Below are 22,673 nucleotides of genomic sequence, written 5' to 3'. Positions count from 1 at the left end.
AGGAGAGGCGTTTATGCAGGCGGGCACCTGCTCAGGAACCGGCTTCCTCTGAGGCTGACAGGCAGAGTGTTTCACTGGGTTAATTCCCTTTCATCTCACACCATTACCCAGCAGCCGTCTCTCCTTCCCCGTGTACCTATGTGCGGCAAATGACCCCAGTGAAGGGGGCCCTTCTGGAGCTGGGAGAGGGGGTGGGAGGTACCCCCAGATGCGATGGAGAAGAGGGCAAAGGGTGACGTGGAGCAAGGGGACAACTGTTCTGTTCCTAGATAGGAGAGCGGGGTGTGAAATGCTGGCCTTAAACGAGAAGAGGAGACAGTAAGTTAGACGGCTGTGTGCGGGACGGAAGCCTAACGAGGACCTACTGTTGGGCTGCAAGGAGATCCAGCCAGTCCATCCTAAAGGAGATCAGTCCTGGGTGTTCACTGGAAGGACTGATGCTGAAGCTGAAACTCCAATACTCTGGCCACCTGATGCGAAGAGCTGACTCATTTGAGAAGACCCTGATGCTGGGAAAGATTGAGGGCGGGAGGAGAAGGGGATGACAGAGGATGAGATGGCTGGATGGCATCACCGACTTGATGGACATGAGTTTGAGTGAACTCCAGGAGATGGTGATGGACAGGGAGGCCTGGCGTGCTGTGATTCATGGGGTCACAAAGAGTCGGACACGACTGAGCGACTGAGCTGAACTGAACAGTGTATTCCAACATACAGCAGGTACAGACAAGTACTGTTTGAGTCTACTTATACAAGGCACCTGGAAGAGTCAGATTCACAGAGTCAGAAAGGACCCTGGTAGATCCAGGGGCCGTGAGGGGTGGAGGGGAGGCGGGACGGGGCTCAGTGTTTCACGGGGTCAGAGTTTCAGTCTAGGAAGGTGGAGAATTCGGGAGGTGGACGATGGTGAGAGGTACACAGCAGTGTGAGCGCACTAGTGCCACTGCACTGGACAGCTAGATGTGGTTAAAGTGGTATGTTTATATTACGCGACTTTCACCACAAGAAGAAGAAGAAGAACATAAACAGGGATTCCCCTGTAAGGCATCCCTGGTGGCTCAGATGGTACAACATCTGCCTGCAATGCGGGAGACCCGGGTTCGATCCCTGGGTCGAAAAGATCCCCTGGAGGAAGGAACTGGCAGCCCACTCCAGTATTCTTGCCCGGAAAATCCCATGGACAGAGGAGCTTGGTAGGTTATGGTCCATGGGGTGCCCTGGTGGTCCAGTGGTTAAGAATCCTTTCCAGTGCAGTGAGCATAGCTTTGATCCCTGGTTGGAGAACTAAGATCCCACATGTCTCAGAGCAACTAAGCCTGTGCAGCGCAGCTGCCGAGCCTGCGCACCGCGACGAGTCTGCATGCCTCAATGAGGGGTCCCACATGATGCAGTGAAGACCCGAGGCAGCCGAATAACAAAAAACAGGTAAAGAGAAAACGGGGGTTCCAAGTCAGACGCACAGAGGACCTTTCTGACCAAAGAACGTGCAGAAAGGGCAACCTGGAAAAGAAGGTCAGGAGAGGGGTCTGAGTACAGGGTCTACAGACATGGACGCAGACGGCAGGGGCAGGTGCGTTTCATCGGACCAGCCGGCCTCAGCTCTCTACGCCTTTCTGTTGTGTTTGGGCCAATACGTGCATCAGCTCCTTGCTGCCCCACCTCCGTTTACTTCCACAGAAGTCCCTCCACTGAATCATATTCCAATTCCACAGAAACTTTGCGGTCGAGGCTGCCAGTCACTGCCCAACAGCTACTCTCCCTTCATCCTTGGTAGCAAACTCCTGAGCTTTTCTGCCCCCATCCCCAGCCCCACAGCTACCCAGCCAAAAACTAAGTTTCTCCAACTTCCCTGTAGCCAGGGACAGCCTCAGGACTGAGTCTTGGCCGAGGGATGTGATGGCTTAGCTGCCCCGAGGCATGTGGGATCTTCCTGGCCTTTCACTTGTATCTTCCTGCCTCTGACTGTCTGGAATGTGGACGGAACCCTGATGGTTTTTATATGGTATCTGGACCACTGGAGACGTGCTCGGAGCGTAGCTCTGTAGACATCTGTGCAGGAAGGGCTGACCCTGACCACACCTGCAGAGGCCTCTGACACTCAGTCCTCACCTGATTCCTTGCTAGGGTGGCACAGTCAGTAACCCTTACTGGTCCATCCTAAGATATATTTTTGCAGGGCGTGGGCCCACCACACATCATTCGGGACCTTGTTGCCCAACCAGGGATGGAAGCTGGGCCCCCTGTAGTGGAGTGCAGAGTCTTAAGCCAGGGAAGTTCTCCTAGGACACTTTTGTGACTTGAGCTGAAGGAGCAGTGAAGACCCTTTAAAGCCACCGGGCTACCCCGACATAGGCTCGTCTGAGGTATGACATCTGCCCACCAGTCAGCTCCCCTGCTCCCTCCCACCCCCACTCCAGCCAGTCCCGGGTACCTGCTGCCGGGAGAGCAGAATGTGGGCCAGGTGCTTGCCAACCTCCGCCGATCGATAGAGGCACACGCCCCAGGGGTTGTCAATGACATTGGCGACACTGAGGAGTGAGGCTGGCCAGGTGAGGGCGGCCACGATGCCTGGGGAGGAGGGCTACAGGTGATGAAGGCAGTCGGGGTGAGGGTGGGGGGTCCGCTTAGGGAAGTGACTGGCTGGCTACTGGATGCCCGAGTGAACGCCTGCAGTCTCTAATTTGGGATCTATAAGTTTGCCAAGTGCTGCCAAACTGCTCACTAGCCCAGAAGAAAAGCGAAGCTCACGCATTTCTGATACGTGGACTAGACCTCAGGTTCAAACATCTGCCACGGGTGGGATTCCAGAGATGGCCCAATCGATCACACCACCCTGTATCCCTCCCACTTTGCCCATAACCCTGCAGCGCCCCTGGCCCCGCCCCCTGCCCGTCCATGCTAGGCTCCATCACGTGACCCACTTTGGCCAATGAGACGCTGCTGGATGAGAGGTGTGAAAAGGACTTGTGCCTTTGATGCACTTCTCCCGGGGGTGTGGGCTAGCCTGCTACCCCAGGAGTGGAGGAGAGACGAATGGAGCAGAGCCTGGTCACCCTGGTCACCCCAGACAAAGCTGGCTGACACCGGTGGGTGGCCAGCTGACACACAGATGCATGAGCAGGCCCAGCAAAAGTCAGCCAAAGGAAGCCAACACTCCTGAGCTACTGTGATAAATGACTGCTATTTTAAGTCATTGGGTTATGGGGTGGCTTTGTTACACAGCAGTTACTAACTGATACACTAGGTGATGATGTGATTGGCTGTTTATCTATTTCCTCCCTATGAAGACCATAATAAGCATGTCACAGATAGGGTCACCTAGGGACGAGCACAGTGCCTGACTCCCTGGGGGCCTCAGGCAGGCAAAGGCATAGAACCAGTGTGGCCTGGGAACGGTGGGCATGCTGCTGGTCGGGGAGAGGGGAGGCTTACCAGACAACACCGTGTACTTCAGGGCCTCCTGGGCCACCATGTTGGCAAGACCGCTGAGGATGGTCTCCAGGGCGTTGCCGAGCTCCATCAGGTACTTGGCCTCCCAGGCCAGGCAGTACTGCTCACGGCTGCGGGCCAGGGCAGCCCACGGGGCGTTGAAGGTGCCTGGGGAGAGCGTGGGCAGGTGGGGTCTCTCCTGTCTGGGCTGGAGGGGGCCCCCACTGTCCCCAACAGGCAGGGGCAGAGGCCCACTCACCCTCGTGGGAGAGACAGGAGGACCAGCTCTGCCCACGGGCAGCAGCTGGCAGTGGAGCAGGTGTGCTCTCAGATGGAGCACGGGGCTACCCTGTGAGCAGGCGGGCTGGGGTTCTAGACCCAGACCCTGCGTTCCTTAGCAAGGTCATTAGTGACCTTGAGCACCGGGGCTCTATCTTGAGCACTATCCCCTGCTGAGCCTCACTCTGCAGAGCTGTCCAGTGGGGAGATCGCTACTTGTCTCCTTAGCTGTAAGAATTAAGTATTCCGACAATGACGTACGTAAAGGGCTCTAGCCTCACCCTCTGCAGAAATTCTGGCATCAAGCTACTGAGGGCCTACGGCAGCAACACACGGGCCACAAGGGCTCGCTCCCTGAAGCAGCCGCGTCTCATTCACACCACCGGGGGACAGTCTGCAACCTGGGGGTGGAGGGCTTTGAGGCCAGCTTTGCCATGAGCGCGCTGGCTCCCCTGACTTTTCTGAGCCTGATTTTCTCACTGAGGGACTGGAAACGGAAGAGTGATGCCAGCAGCGCCCACGTGCCCAGTGCCAAGCAGGAGAAGAGAACTAGGATGGCTGGCACCGCTCTCCCTTCTGGTCCTCCCTCTGCCTCGAGGGTAGTGGCCCTCTCTAGCAGGACACTCAGGCCCCCGTGACCTGGCCCTTGCCTTCCTCACAGCCTCATTGTTCATCATGTTGCCCTTTGGAAACACATGCTTTGATTCTATCCCTTTGTTCACTGTTTCATTCCTACACAGACATTACCAGGGACCTAGACCACAGCAGGCCTGGAGCCTGACCCTGAGGGTGCAGCCCCTGGTCACTGCAGGAACGTACAGTGAGCAGGTACCAAGTGCTGGGCAGCTCCGCACTGAGAGTTTTCTCATGGGCTCTCTGATTTAATCCTCGATGTAGCTTCGGAAATGGAGCCCCACAATTACAGGGGATAATGTTATATCATTTCACAACGTAGGAGGCTAAGCCAGCCAGATTAAGAAGCCCTCAGCCAGGGAGGGAGAGGACCATGCAAACCTCGCAGAGTCGCTGGTTTGTGGACCGTGGGAGCACAGAGGAGCCCTGTGCGTCTCTGCCTGTGGCCCAAGCGACCTTCCATCCTTAGCTTTCTATGAGCTTCCAGCCCGCTTGCCTTATCTCCAGGGACTCCCCTCTGGCCCTCTGATGGGTCTCACACCCTGCGCTTTCCTGCCCTGAGTTCTCATCACGGCCCACGATTGTCCATTTATTTTTGCCTCGTCTGGTGCCCGTCTCTCCCGCTGCCCATCTCTCCCGCAGCCTGTCTGCCAAGCGCTCGATTTGCAAAGCCTCATGAAAGCAGGATGAGTGAAGGGAGGGAGGAGAGAGCTTCCCTTTGCCTCCGGGTTCCAGCTCAGCCAGGCGCCTTGACCTGCCCGACCCAAAGCCCTCGTCCCTACTGAAGGAGCTCTGCTGACAAAGACCCCTGAGGGGCTGCTCCCCATCTCTGCAGGGACCGGAGCAGAGCTCTGCAGCATCTCAGGGGTTAACTGAGGAGAAGACGGCCAGCCCCGAGAGAGGATGTGGGCAGATTGTGTGTGTGCGCACACACGTGTGTGTATGTATGTAAGGCCGCATGTGTATGTAGTGCACATGTATGTGTGCATGTGCACACACATGAACATGTATGTATACGAGCGTGCACCTGCACGTGTGCGCATGTATGTGTACATGCATGTGTGTATGTGTGCATGTAAGTGTATGCACATGCATGTGTGCAAGTGTGTACATGTGTGTGCATGTATGCATGCCTGTGTGTGCATGTATGTGCGTGAGTGGTGGGGTGTGATGCTGGCCCAGGCTCTGGACCCAGCTGGGCAGCTTCCTGGTCCCAAGGCTCGCAGCAGGGCACACTGCCCTCTGAGCCTCAGTTTCTGCAGGTGTCAGAATGGAAAGAGGGCATCTGACTCGCAGGGGTCACGGAGACCACCTGATAGGCTGCGTGAAAAGCATTACGAAAACTGTAAAGCGCTCTCCTGCCTTCTATCACCCAGTGGCCAAAAACATGGGCCGTGGAGCCAGACAGAAAGCGGGCGAGCCGTGCCCTGTTCCCTGACTAGCAAGGCGACTCTGGGCAGCCCTTATCAGCCTCAGTTTCCTCATCTGTAAAATGGGGGTGATAATGATGCCCACCTTTGTGGCTCGACGTGAGGGCCTACGTGAGCCAATGCACGCAGAGCGCCTGGCTCCGCGGCGAGCTACTAGGCCACTATCACGATTACGTGCACTCCTATTTAATAAAGGGACAGGCCCGAGAAGCTCTGTTCCCATCACAGGCAAAGCAAGCCTGTGAGGATATGAGACTTCTTTCCTGGGGTCAAGAAGGCAGGTGATACTTCCCTCCAGAACTTCGTTCAGCTCGGCTGCATTTCTTATAACCGCCCCCTCTGCCTGGGGCACATGCTGCACTAGGCTGCTGGAGGAGAGCCCCGAAGACAATCTCCTCCTCCCCACCCCCGAAACGAGCTTGACTCTGACCTGTAGCCAACTCAGCCAGGGGATAAAACAACCATAGCAGATTTGCTCTCCACACTGGTCAGAGCTGCAAACGGCTTCGCTTCGACTCTTCGTCCTCCCTTCCTATCTCGGTCTTTCCGTAGCACAGACAGCGCCAGGAAACAAAGGAAGAGGGGCCCGGGGACACAGACAGCGCCCGGAAACAAAGGAAGAGGGTCCCGGGGACCCAGACAGTGCCCGGAAACAAAGGAAGAGGGGCCCGGGGACCCAGACAGTGCCCGGAAACAAAGGAAGAGGGGCCCGGGGACCCAGACAGCGCCCGGAAACAAAGGAAGAGGGGCCCGGGGACCCAGACAGCGCCCGGAAACAAAGGAAGAGGGGCCCGGGGACCCTGGCTCAGGAGACCTGGGGTGGGATCCTGCTGGGCCACCTGCCTGCCACGTGACCCCTCTAGCTTTCCTCTTCATCCAGATCAGGGAAAGAACAGCTCTGCTTCAAAGGGTCACGCGAGGTAACGTACATCAGGCTCCTAGCGTGTGGGTGAAATGCCTGACTCAGGGTGCGAGGTGCTCAGTCAATGCCAGAGACTGCTCTGCAGGGACTGGCCGGGGTGAGCCTCACCAGTAAGACTCTGGGGCCCAGAAAAGCCTCTCAGCACAGCCTGGGCATTTTCTCACCTGCTTCCTGCTATGTCATTCAGAAGACCTGTGGCATCCCCCCTGGGAACCCACAGGCTCTGAGCGTGTGTATCTGGTTGGGACGCTCCAGCCTCCCGGGCTCACCCTGCTCTCTCCCTGGGCTGATGACCTGGCTCATCCTGTTTGTTGAGCCTCACATGGGCTCTTGCAACCTTGCACTTTTCTTCCTCGGGGCCACCCTGGCTGGAAGTCCCCCAAATCACACATGTTCAAATTACAGCAGCAAAGGGGACGAAGTAATGCTTGTGGGATGTCACTAAAAGCCTCCCACAGGCCACCTTGTTTAACCTTGGTGAGTGCCCTGAAAGGCAAGGACAATCTGCTTTGCCTCACAAATGAATCAGCCAAGGCACAGAGAGGTTAAGGAAACGGCCTGAGGTCACACAGCCAATGTACCGGTTTCTCACTTTCGTGCCAAAAGTCCTCTGCTAACCTCCCTTTATTCTGAGGAGACGTCCGAACTCCTGGCCACAGCGCACGTGCTCCTACATGATGCGGCCCCCCAAACTCCTGTCTTCCAGCCCCCTGCTCCAGCCATCCTGCGCTTCTTTGTCACCACAGGCCTTTCAACACGCTGCCCTTTTACTTGGTATTCATTGCTTTCTCATTCTTTACCTAGCTAACTCCCAGCTAGTCCTTAGCCTAAAACGTTTCCCCTAGTGACTTTTCCCTCACTCCCCAGAAACACTCTGTGCTTCCCCTACTGTGCCATGCACACAGCGTCCCTCTAATTCTCTGCTCAGTGATCTGTCTCCTGCCTTGGACCATATGTTCCATGGGAGCAGAGGCCATGACTGTGCTGCTCACCACTGGATTCCTAGGGCCTGGCTCAGTGTCTGGCAGAGCGTGCTCTGTGCTCTGTAAAGCTGCTGAAAGGATGGACTGATGGGTGGATGTGTGGGTGGATGGACAGATAAATGAATGGATGGAATGGATAGATGGATGACGGGAGGATGGATGGTTACATGGATGATGGATGGGTAGATGGATGGATGGGTAGATGGACAGATGGATGTGGGTGGGTGGGCAGATGGATGGATGGGTGATTATATGGATGATGGATGGATGGACAGATAGATGGATGGATGGGAAGATGGATGGATGGGAAGATGGACAGATGGATGTGGGTGGGTGAGTAGATGGATGGGGAGACAAACAGATGATGGATGGATGATGAATGGATAGACAGACGAATGGATGGATGGATGGATGATGGATGGGTAGATGGACAGATGGATGACGGATGGATAGATGGATGGTTATATGGATGATGGATGGATGGACAGATGGATGGATGGATGGATGATGGATGGTTAGATGGACAGATGGGTGCGGGTGGGTGGGTAGATAATGGATGGATGGACAGATAGACGAATGGATGGATGGATGATGGATGGATAGATGGATGGATGGGAAGATGGACAGATGGATGATGGATGGATAGATGGATGGTTATATGGATGATGGATGGATGGACAGATAGACGGATGGATGGATGGATGATGGATGGTTAGATGGACAGATGGATGTGGGTGGGTGGGCAGATAATGGATGGATGGACAGATAGACGAATGGATGGATGGATGATGGATGGACAGATGGATGGATGGGAAGATGGACAGATGGATGTGGGTGGGTGAGTAGATGGATGGGTAGACAAACAGATGATGGATGGATGATGAATGGATAGACAGACGAATGGATGGATGGATGGATGATGGATAGGTAGATGGACAGATGGATGACGGATGGATAGATGGATGGTTATATGGATGATGGATGGATGGACAGATAGACGAATGGATGGATGGGAAGATGGACAGATGGATGTGGGTGGGTGGGCAGATGGATGGATAGACAAACAGATGATAGATGGATGACGAACGGATGGATGGGAAGACTATGGGATGAAGTTATCTCACCACTCTGAGCCTCAGTCTCCTCTGAGAAATGGGGCTCTCCTACCTACCCTCTAGAGACATACACTGGCCAAAAGCCTAGGCAGCGTCTGGCCCACAGCAGCAGACCCGGCTCAGCCAACACCCACCCGCTCCGCATCCTTTTCTGCCCCCGGTCCTCACGGTATTTCCCGGATGCCAGCCATCCCGTGATGGCGACGGTGATGTGCAGCTGCCTGCCTTCCGTCAGGGGCAGAAATGTGAACTCCTCAATGGCCCCAACACGCTTCTTCATCTTGTATCCTAAAGACCCAGATACAAAAGTGAGGATGGGGTGACTGGGGACCCTGGGGACTGTTAGTCAGCGTGGCTCTGTGTAGTCACACACTCACGGTGAGTGCCGACTGCATGCCCTGCTCCTCAACAAACGTCTCATTTTTGGACTCATTAATGTTGGTGCCATGATCGCCCCTAATTCCAGATGAGAATAAGAGGCTTCCAAAGGCTGGTGAGCCCCACGAGTGGCAGAGCTGGGGCTGAAACTCAGAATCCAAGTTTATAAGCCACTGCTCTGTCCTGATTCGGCGGGCACTATACCTTTTCCTGCCCACGAACTTCAGGAGCGTGACACACCCATCTTAGTAAAAGTGGTGTGAGCAGACCAAGATTTTTTTTTTAAGATTTTTAAAAATATGGACCATCTTTAAAGTCTTTATTGAATTTGTTACAATACTGCTTCTGTATTATTTTGGTGTTTTTGGCCGCAAGGCATGTGGGATCTCTGCTCCTGGACCAGGCATCAAACCTTTACCCCCTGTATTGGAAGGCAAAGTTCTTAACCAGTGGACCAACAGGGAAGTTCCCATGAGCAAGATTCTTAATGTGGGAAGCTACAGGCCACCTGGGAAGAGGAACAGGAAACTGTGATGAGGGGCCTACTGATATACGTGGCTTGGAAAGACTCCCTCCCAGCCCCCACCCAGGTGATGCTGGTGAATGAAAGTAGCCATGTGTCTCTTACACGGGGAAGCTCAAGCATCTCCAAGGCATCCTGCCTGGAAACTTCCCAGGTGGCGACAAGAGGTCCAATAAGACCCTCCCTAAAGAGTCTACACTGGGGGCAGCTTCACAACCTTGGCCCTTCCCCAGACCCATGCCGAAGCCTGCCGCAAGTTCTGGAACTCAGAGAAGAGGAAAGCCACGTCCTCCTCCTCCTCCGTCTCCCGGGGCATGGTGAGAATCTGGGCATGTCCCTTACAGGGCTGGGCCACCCGGGGCCGCAGACCCGCATGACCGCCGCTGCTCTGGAGCCTTACCTGTCAGGCCGGCTCCAGCGGCGCCGAACAGCGAGGTCATGATGGCAATGCCGGCCGCTGAGCCCAGAGCCGCGGCCCCAGCGCTGCCGATGACGGTGGCGGCCCCAGCAGCGACGAGAGGAGCGGCCAGGCCCCCGGTGACGCCTGCAAGGACAGCCGCCCGTGCGGGGGACAGGAGGGTGTGAGCACGCGGCCCCCCGACATGCGCGCGAACACACTGTCTCTGCACACCGCGGGGAGGCAGCCCCCAGCTGATCCCCCTGCAGTGGACACCGAGCAGGGGACGCGGGGGAAGGCCTAGTGGTGCCGCTGAAGCCCAGGGCGGCTCGAGCAGGGAGCTGGCAGACAGTGTTCAGGGGGTGGCAGACCACACAGGGGCAGGGAGCTGCGGCAAGCAGTCTGAATCTCTCCCCAGAGCAAAGCACCTTCAACACGCAAGTGAGCAAGCGGCCCATCATGACTGTGCCCTCAAGCCAGTCCCTGGGTCATCCCACCCGGCCCGGCCACGGGTCCCGTCTCATCTTACCGATCACCGTCCCGCCTCCCACGGTCGCCAGGCCTATCAGCAGATAGCGCTTCCACTTCCTCCTGTTCTCCTTCTTCTTCCGGGATGCCTCGGCAGACCTGCGGGAGAAGAGGCTGCCCTCTAGGGCCGGCGGTGCCTGGGCAACCTTGATGGCACCCCTCCTCCCCAGCCCCCAAAACTAGCCTCCGTGCCACAGGCTCCATCATGCAGAGCGAGGTACCAAGGTTACCCCGGGCCCATCCATCATCGACGGTCTTAAAGAGCTGAAAACGTTCTAAAAACCCAGTATGTGGGATATGCTACTTACCCAGTCGATCCATCCTAACAGGGTTGCAATTTGAATAATGAAAAGACAAAGAAGTAATAACAATCACAGCAAAACAAGCACAAAGGTATCTTTACGCAGACGGACTCGGAACGAGTGCTAGAGTCACAGACTCCACCGCCTCACTCTCTCCTTCCCCGCCCCGCGCTCTGCCATCTGCGCCCACCTCCCCGTGACGTGTGGAAACCAGTTTCCTTTGAGAATAACCGCTTGAGACATGGCTTAGAGAAACGTCTGTGCTGGAGACCTTGGCTTTGGGGCAGCAACAACTAGAACTGTGCGGACTTGAGGTCTGAACCTGACAAAACGTAGCAAAAGGGAAGCAGTGATGGAAGCTGGGGTCAGCTGAATCCTGAGAATCCTTCCCGTCACTAAGGCCAGCTTTCCTGTCCGACATTCGGCCCGCGGTGCTTTGGGGCAATAAGGCGCAGGACGGGAGACAAGGCGGGAGGGTGCAGTCATTACCAGCGTGAACTCTGAACTGAACCTGGAGTTTGGACAACAACTCGGTGCTGGAGCGACGGCAGGTGACGGTGATAATGAAAGAGGGTTAATACTTATTGAGGACTTTTAACACAACTGCCACTGTGCTTTGCACTTCGAATGGCTTATCTTATCCCAGAAGCAGTTTTCCTTTTTATTGTCCACGTATCACAGCCTCGTTTGGGGATAAGCGTACCCAGCTTCTGAGCGGCACTGGGGAGCAGAGCAGGGAATCTCGGGACACAGAGCCTGACAGCCAGCCCTGCACGTGGGGACCCACATGGAAGCTGTTCCCACGAAGCTCCATCTCCCCGACATTCAGTCCCCCCTTTTGTAAACAGGGGGATAGGAACATCTCCCTCCTGAGGCTGTTGGTTTGTAAAGATTCAATTCATTAAGGAATTTAAGTCTCCTGCTAAGTCTCCTCCTGCTCTGCTCTGAGACCAGCAAAACTGTTGACCAAGATCACTCTGTCATCCTGGGACCCAGAACCAAGACAGTGTGGACTAAATTTAGTTTAATTCATGCCTTCGATCGGCAGACTTTTACGGAGCGTGGACAGCGGGCGGGCACTTTTGTGTGTTGGCAAACAGGATCATGCGGTCCTCAATCAGAACTGTTTCCTTCCCATCTCTTGCCTCCTGAACCACACGTAATAGCGAGAAACAGTTCATCCTCCAGTTAGTGAGAAGTGGGATTTGAGATGGGCATTCAGAGACCTGCACGCATTTTGGTTGTTGGCCCGCTCACCTCAACCATCTTAAATTCCTTAATGAATTCCTTAATGAATCTAATCTTTACAAACCAACAGCCTCAGGAGGGAGACGTTCTTACCTTCCTAGGGGTACAGCCCAGCACTTCTCGGTTGCTTTACTACTGAGCGGAAACCAGTTCTCCGTGATCACAGGTGCTGGTTTCCTGTGATTGAAACTCACGCCCTCAGATGTGCGGGAAGAGGTTGAACCACACGCACTGATCATTACACGATGGTGATGAAGGGCCTGGGTTGTGCAGTCAGGTTTCAAACCCTGTAAACTAGGCTTGGATCCTCCCTCTGCTGTGGTGGGCCTCAGCATTCTCCAGATGTTCAGTTATGCCCCGCACTGGTCCTCCCTAAGGAAAAATGATCCTTCTCTGCCCTGCTGAGCTGAGTGGCCCCATGACCCGCTTTGGCCAGTAGATGGAAGGGATCTGTGTCACTTTCTGCCTGGCCCCTTCTGCTCTGCCCCGAGACCAGCAACACTGTTGACCAAGGTCACTCTGTCATCCTGGACTAAAGTCCAGTGTGGACTAAAGCCACAGCCAGCCTGAAAGAGAGGCACCTTTTTATTGCTATAAGCCGTTGAGACACGGAGGTCATCTGTTACTGCCTAGCCTATCCTGGTGGACAGAGCCACTCACTAACCTCGGGATTAGGTACAAATAACTCGTCCTGTCCGAGTTTCCTCATTCATGAAGAGGGGATAATAACAGTCCTGAATTCCCAGGGGTATTGGGAGGGCTAAACGAGAGTCTACACAGGTGACTGGCATGCTGTAATCACTGTGTGCTTATTGCTCCCATCATCCTTTCCATGCTTACGATAACTTCCTCAACACAGGCTGGAGATATACTTTGGCCCTGAAGTGCTAGCACCGTTCGGGGCAAACAGGAAGGCTGGAAATGAGCTGCTTTCAGCAGAGTTCAAGGCCTGAGGAGGAATTCCAGCTGCTGCGCGAACATACACGAGGAACACACAGGGGCCATGAGCAGCTGGCTCTGCGGACCAACCAGCAGTATCTGGTTCAACAAATGCTGCCTGGGAAACGCTCTGCAAACTAGGGGCAGCCCAGCTCTGCCATGAGCTCACCGGCTCACCTGATTTTTCTGAGCTTCAGTTTTCTCACTTCGGGACTGGAAATGATGATAGCCCCAGAAGGTGACCAATGTCAAGCAGAGTAATATAACCGTGACTGTCTGCCTGTTTCTCCCTCCCTCCTAGTTCCTCCTCTGCCTTGAGGACGGGGTCACCTCTCCAGTAGGACACTCAGGCCCCCTGCGACCTGGCCCCTGCCTCATGGTTCATCAATTCCGAACTTACACTTTACCCTCCAGAAACACTAAAGTGCCTGCAGGCACACCTCCTAAGCCTCAGTCCTGTGTTCCTGCTGCCCCTTGGCTGCCAAGGACCTTCTCACCTTCCTCTGTCTGGCTAAACATCACTGTCCACTCCAGAGTCGTCTCCTCCAGGAAGCATGCCCTAAGCTTCAAGGTTGCCTGACTGCCCCTACCCCAGACCTTCCTAACCCTCTGGGCTGTATTAGCCTGGAATCTAGACGGTTGATTTTCAAAGGTTAGGCTCTGGATCAACCACATCAGGAGCCCCAGCAGGGAGGTGTTAAAAGCACTCCTTCCTGGGTAAGGAAATTACTTGTAACAAGCTCTCTGGTTATGTCAAGTTAGAGAACTGCAGGGGTGAGCCTTCAGGACTTAGATCAAACCTTTCCTGCACTCCAGCCTCAGTAGCTGGCTCTGGGAGTGGCACCTGGATGGGGCTCAGATGTTCCTCAGAAAGAAAGATTTGGAGGTGAACATCTCACTGCAGTGATCTATTCTCCCGCTCATTGTCCACGTCTATGAAAACCAGAGGGCACATACATTTTGGCTAAAGAAAATATTTAGCCAGAGTTCAGGCCAGTCACCATCCAGAATGAAACTTCCGGGATATTAGAACAAACCCCAGGGAGGTCCCTGCCTGACTGAATTTAAACAAGAGGAGACACTGGCTGTGAGTCACATCCACGATGCTTCCTACACTGGGAGTGAGAATTCAGAGCACGACACTAAATCCAAACGAAGCCTTGCTCCTATTCCTGACTTTGCCTGCTGTTGAGGCACCACGGCCACACTCACCACCTGGGATGCCGGAAGTGACCTTGAGCTGGAGTTCAGGTCAGCCTCCCAAAGACAGAAGCAAAAGCTGCTCAGGCGTGTCCAACTCTTTGCAACCCCATGGACTATACAGTCCATGGTATTCTCCAGGCCAGAATACTGGAGTGGGGAGCCCCTCCCTTCTCTAGCGGATCTTCCCAACCCAGGGATCGAACCCAGGTCTCCCGCATTGCCGGCGGATTCTTTACCAGCTGAGCCATCAAAGGCTGAAGCCAAAACGCAGATTAGGGCTAGAGCTCAGGCTGAAGTCACAGCTACCTTGTGAGGAGCAAAGACAACCACACTGCTCATCTCACGGCTCCACAGAGAAATTTCCCTCACGGCCACCTTATCTCTCGTGAGAGGGCGTTCCTTCCCCTTTTCTGTCCTCATCGTCACCCTTCTCGTTTTTCCAGAATTATTTCCTTATGACTGCGCTGGGTCTCTGTTGCTGTGAGCAGGCTTTCTCCAGTTTTGGAGAGCGGGGAGCTACTCTCCAGACGCGGGCACGGCCTCTCACTGCGGCGGCCTCCCCTGCTGCGGACCCCAGGTGCGAGGTTCTAGGAGCACCGGCGTCAGTGGCTGCTGCCCGTGGGCTCAGTGCCTGTGGCTCTCGGGCCCTGGAGGGGGCTCAGTGAAGCGCATGGGCTTAGCTGCTCCGCTGTGCGTGGCGTCTTCCCACACCGAGGGCAGAACCCGGTCCCCTACGTTGGCACGTGGATTTTTATCCACCGTGGCGTCTTCCCACACCAAGGGCAGAACCCGGTCCCCTACGGTGGCACGTGGATTCTTATCCACCATGGCGTCTTCCCACACTGAGGGCAGAACCTGGTCCCCTGTGGTGGCACATGGATTCTTATCCACCGTGGAGTCTTCCCACACCGAGGGCAGAACCCGGTCGCCTACGTTGGCACGTGGATTCTTATCCACTGGACCACAAGGGAAGTCCACCCTTTCTTTTTTTTTTTTTTTAAATCACTTTCTGCAGTCAACAGAGAGGGGGTGCTTATCTCTGGTGAGTCTAGAGACACATTCTGAGTAAAAGCTCAGAAAGCCCACGGAAGAATGATCTTTGCTGCCTTCTTCAGAACTAAGGTGGAAACTGGGGGTTCCCAGCCACACCCGAAGGGGATGCAGTGAGTGACGTTCAGACAGAATAAGGAAGCTGAATCGGATGGTGTCTCCGATCACCTGGGCACCCCTGGGCAAGTGACGTCACCCTCTGACCTTCTGTTTCTTCCTCTGCCAAAGCCTCAGGGGACTGCAGTGAAAATCCAACGAGACGGTATCTTGTACCGGCATCTAGAGAGCACTCAATAAAGGTTAGATGTTGGCCATGTTATTATGATGGGCTCCATATCAACCTCCAGCCTGGCATTCGCTGTTTACCATGTGCCAGGGACTGTTCCAAGCTTTTGATAAGAATGAATTAATTTCGCCCTCTGGACAGCCCTGTGACGGAGATACTCTCTCTATCCCTGTGCTACAGACGAGAAAGCTAGGGCATAGGAAAGTGAAGTCACTCAACCAGGAGGGGAAGCTCGGATGGCCGCAGGGCTCAGCGAGGCCCCAAGAACAGAGGGGGGGCATTGCACCCTCAACCCCGGCTGCAAAGGATCGCCCTGGGGTGCCAGGAAGCTCACCTTGCAGAAACACAAAACCTCAGGGTTAAAAGACACCTACACGCAATTCGACCCTCTTCCTGGACAGGTGAAAACACGGGTGCTGATGCCAGAGAGGGAAAGCCATGGGCCCAGGGCCACACAGACTTGGCAGCAGAGTCAGACAGAGCACCAGGCTGCTTGGCTGACCAGTCCCTTGGCTTTCCCTGGGTCCTAGATTTTTCCACAGACCACAGATGGAACCTAGAGGTCACCAAAGTCCCTAAAATTTAGTTCCAAAAATGACACCTGTGGAGTATTTTTCCAAGGAAACGGCCCCACAATGAAATAACAGCAATGTTGTTGCTCGGTCTCTAAGTTGTGTCCAACTCTTCGCAACCCCGTGGACTGCAGCACGCCAAGCCTCCCTGTCCATCACCATCTCCCAGAGCTTGCTCAAACTCATGTCCACCGAGTTGGTGATGCCATCCAACCATCTCGTGCTCTGTCGTCCCCTTCTCCTCCTGCCCCCAATCTTTCCCAGCATCAGGGTCTCTTCCAATGAGTCGGCTCTTCACATCAGCTGGACAAAGTACTGGAGCTTCAGCTTCAGCATCCGTCCTTTCAGTGAATATTCAGGGTTGATTTCCTTTAGGATGGACTGGTTGGATCTCCTTGCAGTCCAAGGGACTCCCAAGAGTCTTCTCCAACACCACAGCTCAAAAGCATCAATTCTTTTGGTGCGATAGCAAACGTTGATATTTATCATCTAGTAACTCTGTGCAGAGCTTCCCAGGTGGTGCCAGTGGTGAAGAACCCGCCTGCCAGCGCAGGAGATGTAGGAGACATGGGGTCAATCCCTGGGTCACAAAGATCCCCTGGAGGAGGAGGGCACGGCAGCCCACTCTAATATTCTTGCCAGAAGAATCCCTATGGACAGAGGAGCCTGGCAGGCTACGTCCATGGGGTCACAAAGAGTCAGACATGACTTGGCAACTAAACACATACACACAACTCTGCAAGGCCTGCTCGAAGCACTTTAGGTATAGAAACTTCATTTAAGCGCCACACGAACCCTTTGAAGAGGATGCTATTATTATCCCCATTTGCATGTGAGGAAACTGAGGCTCAGAGAAGTTAAATAACTTGGCCAGGATCACACGGCTGGTAAGTGGCAGAGCTGGGCTCTGTTTCACCGTCCCTGATCTGGCATGACTGGAATTCTTGGAACAGAACTTCTAAGTAATATGTTTCTTTCTGCCAACAGATTTCCAAACAATACTCAAGAGTTTCTTTCACTTCAAGGCATACTTGAAATGGTACAAATGTCCAATATATCCAAAGGTGCTGGGCAGCCCTTGAGACCACTGTCACTGGCCTGGGTCCAGGTCTTTCTTTACTGACACAGCTCTGGGAGTCAAAACAAGGCTATTTTGGGGTTATTTTGACAGATTAACTTTCCTTCTTTCTCAAGGAAACAACCCCCTCCCTTTGACCGACAAACTTGGGGGGCGGGGGAGGGTGGATCCAGTTCTGAGCGTGGCTTCAAAGCTAAATTCTCAGCTGGGTTGAACTGGCACAGTCTGGCTGCTCCAAGAAAGCCTTCGTGGCTGAACGAAACTCAGGGTGGGAGATGTGCCTGACTGCAAGGCGCATGCAGGTCGGCTGTGACGGGGACTGGTCTATTACTCTGGGATTAGATCCTCTAGGGTGCTCGACAAAGGGCTGAGCTCTGGCCAAGTTTGCCAGGAACATTTCCCTGGACACACACCTGACCACACAGAGAGAGCAAAGCCCATCAGCCTTGGCAGGCATGGGGGCATGTGGGGAAGGTAAGGACTCCTAGGTATGGAACCCTTGCTGTGTGCCAGCCCTGGGCCAAGCACTTGATAATACAGTTGCATCTGTTTTCCACAACAACCCTAGGAAGATGTTATTCTCATTCCTACACTACAGGTAAGAATATTACGGCTTCTCTAGAAAGGGGGCCAACCTGCCCAAGGTCAAAAAATAAACAGGTGTCAGAACCCAGGCCATTCTGACCCACAGACAAGGTACCATATGAGCTGAAGTGCAGTGGGGTGTCAAGACCACAGGCTGTTAAAGTCACAAACTCAGGGCTCTGAGCAATCATCTGCTCAGTCCCCGTCTCCTATAAATGAGGGTGGAGGCCAGAGAGGGAAAGTGGCTTGCTAAAGCAACACAGCACGTCAGGGCTGCACCAGGATTCTCTATTCAGGGTTTCCCAATTGGTGGAAGTGGTGCACATCTCAGAAGTCCACTAGAGTGGAGATTCGAGATGCCAGCTAGGCGGGAAGAGGGGCAGACCAGACTGTTATCTGAGGAGTGGAAGGCCTCTATTCCCGACAGGCGGGGCCGGGGCCAGGGCTCCCTTACTCAGAGTCCTCCTCTTTGGTTTCCTTCAGGCTCTCGAGGAAGGTCTCTTCCAGGAGGTCGAGCTCCTCCAAGGGTGCTCGGAGGAGGGAGGCCATGTGGCAGATGAGGACGCGGGCCCGAGCATCGTAGCGGCCTTGAGAGAGAGAGAAAGAGGAGGGGGTCAGCTCAGCTCCCGAGCACAGAGGTGCTCACAACAGTGCGACGCATGAGACCCGAACCCGAGACCCGTCCCAGACTCAGGGCCCCCGACAGCCGGTCCATTTAACAGGAGCACAGCTTCTGGGGAAGAGCAATGGGTACCTTACGAACACGAATCAGAAGCAAGGTGGCGTTTTCCAGCAAATTAGCAAAGAATCGAATTTTCACATCCCAAAGCTGTTTACGGAGGTGATGTCATGATGAAAACCAAATCCCATCCCACACTGACTACAAGGCCCCTGGCCCACTCCACGACCTCACCTTCTAGAATGTTCCTGCTACAGGGCCTTTGCCCTTGGGCTGTTTCCACCGCTTGGAAGGCTCGTTGCCCTGATCTTGTGGGGCGCCTCCTCCTCCTCCAAGTCTCTGTTCCAACGCCTCCTATCCAGAGTGGCCTTCCTGACCCCTACACACATTACTTGACCCCTCTGCCTTGTACTTCGTTCCACACAGAGCTTGCCCAAGTCTGACATCATGTCTATTTACTTTTGTTTTTCTCTCCCCGTGAAGTATAAACCCTATATGTATAAACTCTGTGTGTTCTCTAGTCCCTACGAGAGCACCGGCATAAAGAATAAATGTTCAATTAATGACCCAGGTAGGGGTCATTCACCTTCGCTCAGGTAGAAGTAGAAATTGTGAGAGTCATCTCACAAAGTTTCAAGCAGAGGACTCCGGGCCCACGAGGAGCCCTCTATGAACCCTGCAGAAGCAGCCTCCTCTGCTGGGCGTCTGCAGGCCTCCCTGGAAGGAGCGGCCTCGGAGTGAGCTGTGGTCTGGCAGCGTGTCCCACTGCCCCCAGCTGCCTCCCTGGATGCGGATCTGGCTGCGTGCTGGGAGACAGACGCCGGCAGGTCATGTCTCGGGGTTACTGATCCACTGATGTTCCATGAATAAGGGAGCTCCCTGCTCACTCCTAGGGTCACAGACCATTGAACGTAGGTCATAATCGAGCTGTGGGAATTAATAGGCCTTGGCCATGGTGATTAATTATCATGGTGATGATAATCAGCCACTAATTCATACTCCACTGGTCAAGGCTGCTGATTCAGTTTCTGCAATATAGAGTGCCAGGTGCCAGGTGATTAAAAGCTTCCAAGGTATTCTTGGGCAAGGGACTCTGGAATGTCAGCCTCGTGGAAGGGTCATTTCAAGGACCAGCCAGACTTCTGGACTTGGAGCTGAGTTTCTACTTTAGGCAGGTGGTGAGTGCTGGAGGAGTGGGGCAGGAATCCCGGGCTACTGAGGACAATTTGCCAGGCAACTAACTGACTCCTCAAGGGCCAATCCATCCTGTCTCAATAAAGAGCCCGACCTGGGGCTCAGGCCAAAAGCCTGGGCATCGTTCTTGATTTTTCTTGTTGCCCCTCCCCTGACAGCCAATCTACCAGCTGGCACTGACAGCTGCCCCTCCAAGACGTATCCTGAGTCTGAGCACAGCTCCCCATCTCGTCACGGCCACCACGACAGCCACAGCTTCACCAGCCATCTCCCCGCTTTCTCATCTGTCACCCTTGCCCTACACTCTATTTGCCACACAGCAGCTTGAAAGATAAAGTCACCAACGTGGGAGCTTCTCTTCCCCAACTTGAAACTCCACAAAGCACTTGGAATAAAACCCACATTTTCCCCCGTGGTCTGCATGGCTGTACACCATGTGACCCCTTCCTACCACCCTCTCCCACCTCACTTTCTATTGGCCCCTATTTCACGCACCAGTGTTTGTCCTACCAAGAAGCCAAGCTCATTTCTGCCCCAGGGCCTTTGCACTTGTTCTAACTAGCAAACCCCCGATCTCAGAAGGTCTGGGGCACTCATGCCTAGAAGCAGCAGTATGATGAAGACTCCTCCTGCGACCTCTGCAGGGAAGGAAACCAGCATCCATGGTGCTCCTAAAAATGCCAGGAGCCACCCGACAGGCTTGCAATCGGGGCTGCTAATCCTCCCAGTTATGGAATTAAGAGACACCTGCTCCTTGGAAGAAAAGCTATGACAAACGTAGACAGCATATTAAAAAGCAGAGACACAACTGTACCAGCAAAGGTCTGTATAGTCAAAGCAAGGGTTTTTCAGTGGTCGTGTATGGATGTGAGAGTTGGATCATAAAGAAAGCTAAGCACTGAAGAACTGATGCTTTTGAACTGCGGTGTTGGAGAAGACTCTTAAGAGTCCCTTGGACTACAAGGACATCAAATCAGTCCATCTTAAAGGAAATCAGTCCTGAATATTCACTGGAAGGACTGAGGCTGAAGCTGAAGCTCCAGTACTTTGTCCACCTGATGTGAAGAACTGACTCCTTGGAAAAGTTTGAAGGCAAAAGGGGAAGGGGGTGGGAGAGGAAGAGATGGTTGGATGGCATCATCAACTCAATGGACGTCAATCAGAGTAAACTCCAGGAGACAGTGAAGGACAGGGAAGCCTGGCGTGTTGCAGTCCATGGGGTTGCAGAGTCAGACGTGACTTAGCGACTGAACAACCACCACCGCCACCACACCATCCCACACATAGCCCTAGGCTACGGGCCACAGGCACACATACAAACGACCCAACACCCAGGCAGTCTATTCTTTGGAAAATCTTGGAGGGGGACACGAACTCTGCCCTGAGCGGAATCGGAGTTAACACCAGCCTTCAACTGTTGGGCAGCCCCAGTACCCACCCCAGTCTCCACCCTTGGAGTCCAACTGGTCCCTCTGGCCTAGGTAGAGCAAGGGACAAGTCCAAAGTCACCCAGTGTGTTTGGACAGACCCAGGGTTAGAATTCACAGCCCTGGGCTCCTTCTCTCACCCTTATCTCAACAGAGAAGCTACTGCACTTTGAACATCACCATCTAACACTGTGCTGTGCATTAAAGGATGAACAGCCCCCATGAAGCTTGGCACTAAATGCCAGCTGCACCCCAGGTACCATGATAAGCCCCACCCTCCCTACACAGCCACATGCACCTCCTTGGGGTGCAACCTCAGCAGTACAGCCTCCATCGCCAGGCACTGAACCAGCCTCTGCTCTCAGTATGGCCCTGAGTTTGGCAGCCGGAATGATCAGCCTGGGGTTGACCTCGCCTCTCTGTGGAGAGCAGCAGCAACCCAGACCTTTGGGAAGAGATCACTGCCAAGCCCTTCCCTTGGGGGCGGGGGGCTGCCCTCAAGACCAAAGGAAAGGAACTCAGGCAGAAACTCAGGCAGTTGCCATGCAGACTGGCATTTGAATTTTCATCTGATTATCTTTATAGCTGAATGGCTTCGGACAACTTTCTTGATCTCTCTGAGCCTCAGTTTCCTCATCTGTACAATGGGGGCAAGAATATCTTTTTCATCTGGCTTTCATTGAGATGCACTGAGAAGACACATGTGATGGACCTGGCCAGCACCTAGGATGCAGTAAGTGGTCGAGTGTGAAAGTGAAAGTTTAGCCGTTCAGTAGTGTCTGACTCTCTGTGACCCCAGAGATTTTAACCTGCCAGGCTCCTCTGTCCGTGGGATTTTCCAGGCAAGAATACTGGAGTGGGTTGCCATGCCCTTCTCCAGGGGATCTTCCCAACCCAGGGATCAAACCTGGGTCTCCTGCACCACAGGCGGGTTCTTCACCGCCTGAGCCACACGTAGCTCTATAAATTAGTCCTCAGATAAACGTGGCTGGAAAGTGAAAGTGTTAGTCACTTACGTCTTGTTCAACTCTTTGCCGCCCCATGGACTGTGGCCGAGAAAGGGTGGCTGATAGCACCCTTTTTATGGTAATTTGCCATGTTTCCTAGACCCTTAGATGCTAGGAAGCAGGGGCTGCTGGGGTGAGGCTGTGAGCTGCTGAGTCAGCCTGGGGACCTGTCTCACTGCTCCCTTAGGGTCTGAGGTCGCTCTCAGGCCATGCTCATACAGCCACTTACCCAGCCCACCACACTCCCATCCGTTGATGGGCCAATTTTTCTTTCTTCTTTTGGGCTGTGCCATGCAGCTCGAGGGATCTTAGTTCTCCAACCAGGGAAGGAACCTGGGTCCCAGCAATGAAAGTGCTGAGTCCTAACCACTGAACTTCCGGGAATTCCCCCAACTCTCCTCGTCTTATTTTCTATTTATTCATTTACTTGGCTGAGCTGAGTCTTAGCTGTGGCATCCGGCATATAGGATCGACTTGCCTTGATCA

At 54.1% G+C, this 22,673-nt stretch overlaps 1 protein-coding gene across 2 annotated transcripts in view; it reads right to left on the bottom strand.

The window, feature by feature from the left end:
- The window catches only part of TMCO4 (transmembrane and coiled-coil domains 4), a 105,122-nt gene that overhangs the window by 45,172 nt on the left and 37,277 nt on the right, over nucleotides 1–22,673 (bottom strand). For both annotated transcript variants that reach the window (XM_068968336.1, XM_068968337.1), the window contains exons 7-12: nucleotides 18,335–18,467; nucleotides 10,619–10,716; nucleotides 10,093–10,236; nucleotides 8,960–9,079; nucleotides 3,433–3,597; nucleotides 2,432–2,568 (exon numbers count right to left, since the gene is read on the bottom strand). In XM_068968336.1, coding sequence (XP_068824437.1) covers nucleotides 2,432–2,568; nucleotides 3,433–3,597; nucleotides 8,960–9,079; nucleotides 10,093–10,236; nucleotides 10,619–10,716; nucleotides 18,335–18,467 — 797 coding nt within the window. The remainder of the gene's footprint in view (nucleotides 1–2,431; nucleotides 2,569–3,432; nucleotides 3,598–8,959; nucleotides 9,080–10,092; nucleotides 10,237–10,618; nucleotides 10,717–18,334; nucleotides 18,468–22,673) is intronic.

Source organism: Capricornis sumatraensis, chromosome 3 (genome assembly GCF_032405125.1).
Source record: "Capricornis sumatraensis isolate serow.1 chromosome 3, serow.2, whole genome shotgun sequence".
NCBI lineage: Eukaryota > Metazoa > Chordata > Mammalia > Artiodactyla > Bovidae > Capricornis > Capricornis sumatraensis.
Note: the sequence above shows the minus strand (reverse complement) of the source record. Positions and strands in the feature narration are given on the sequence as shown.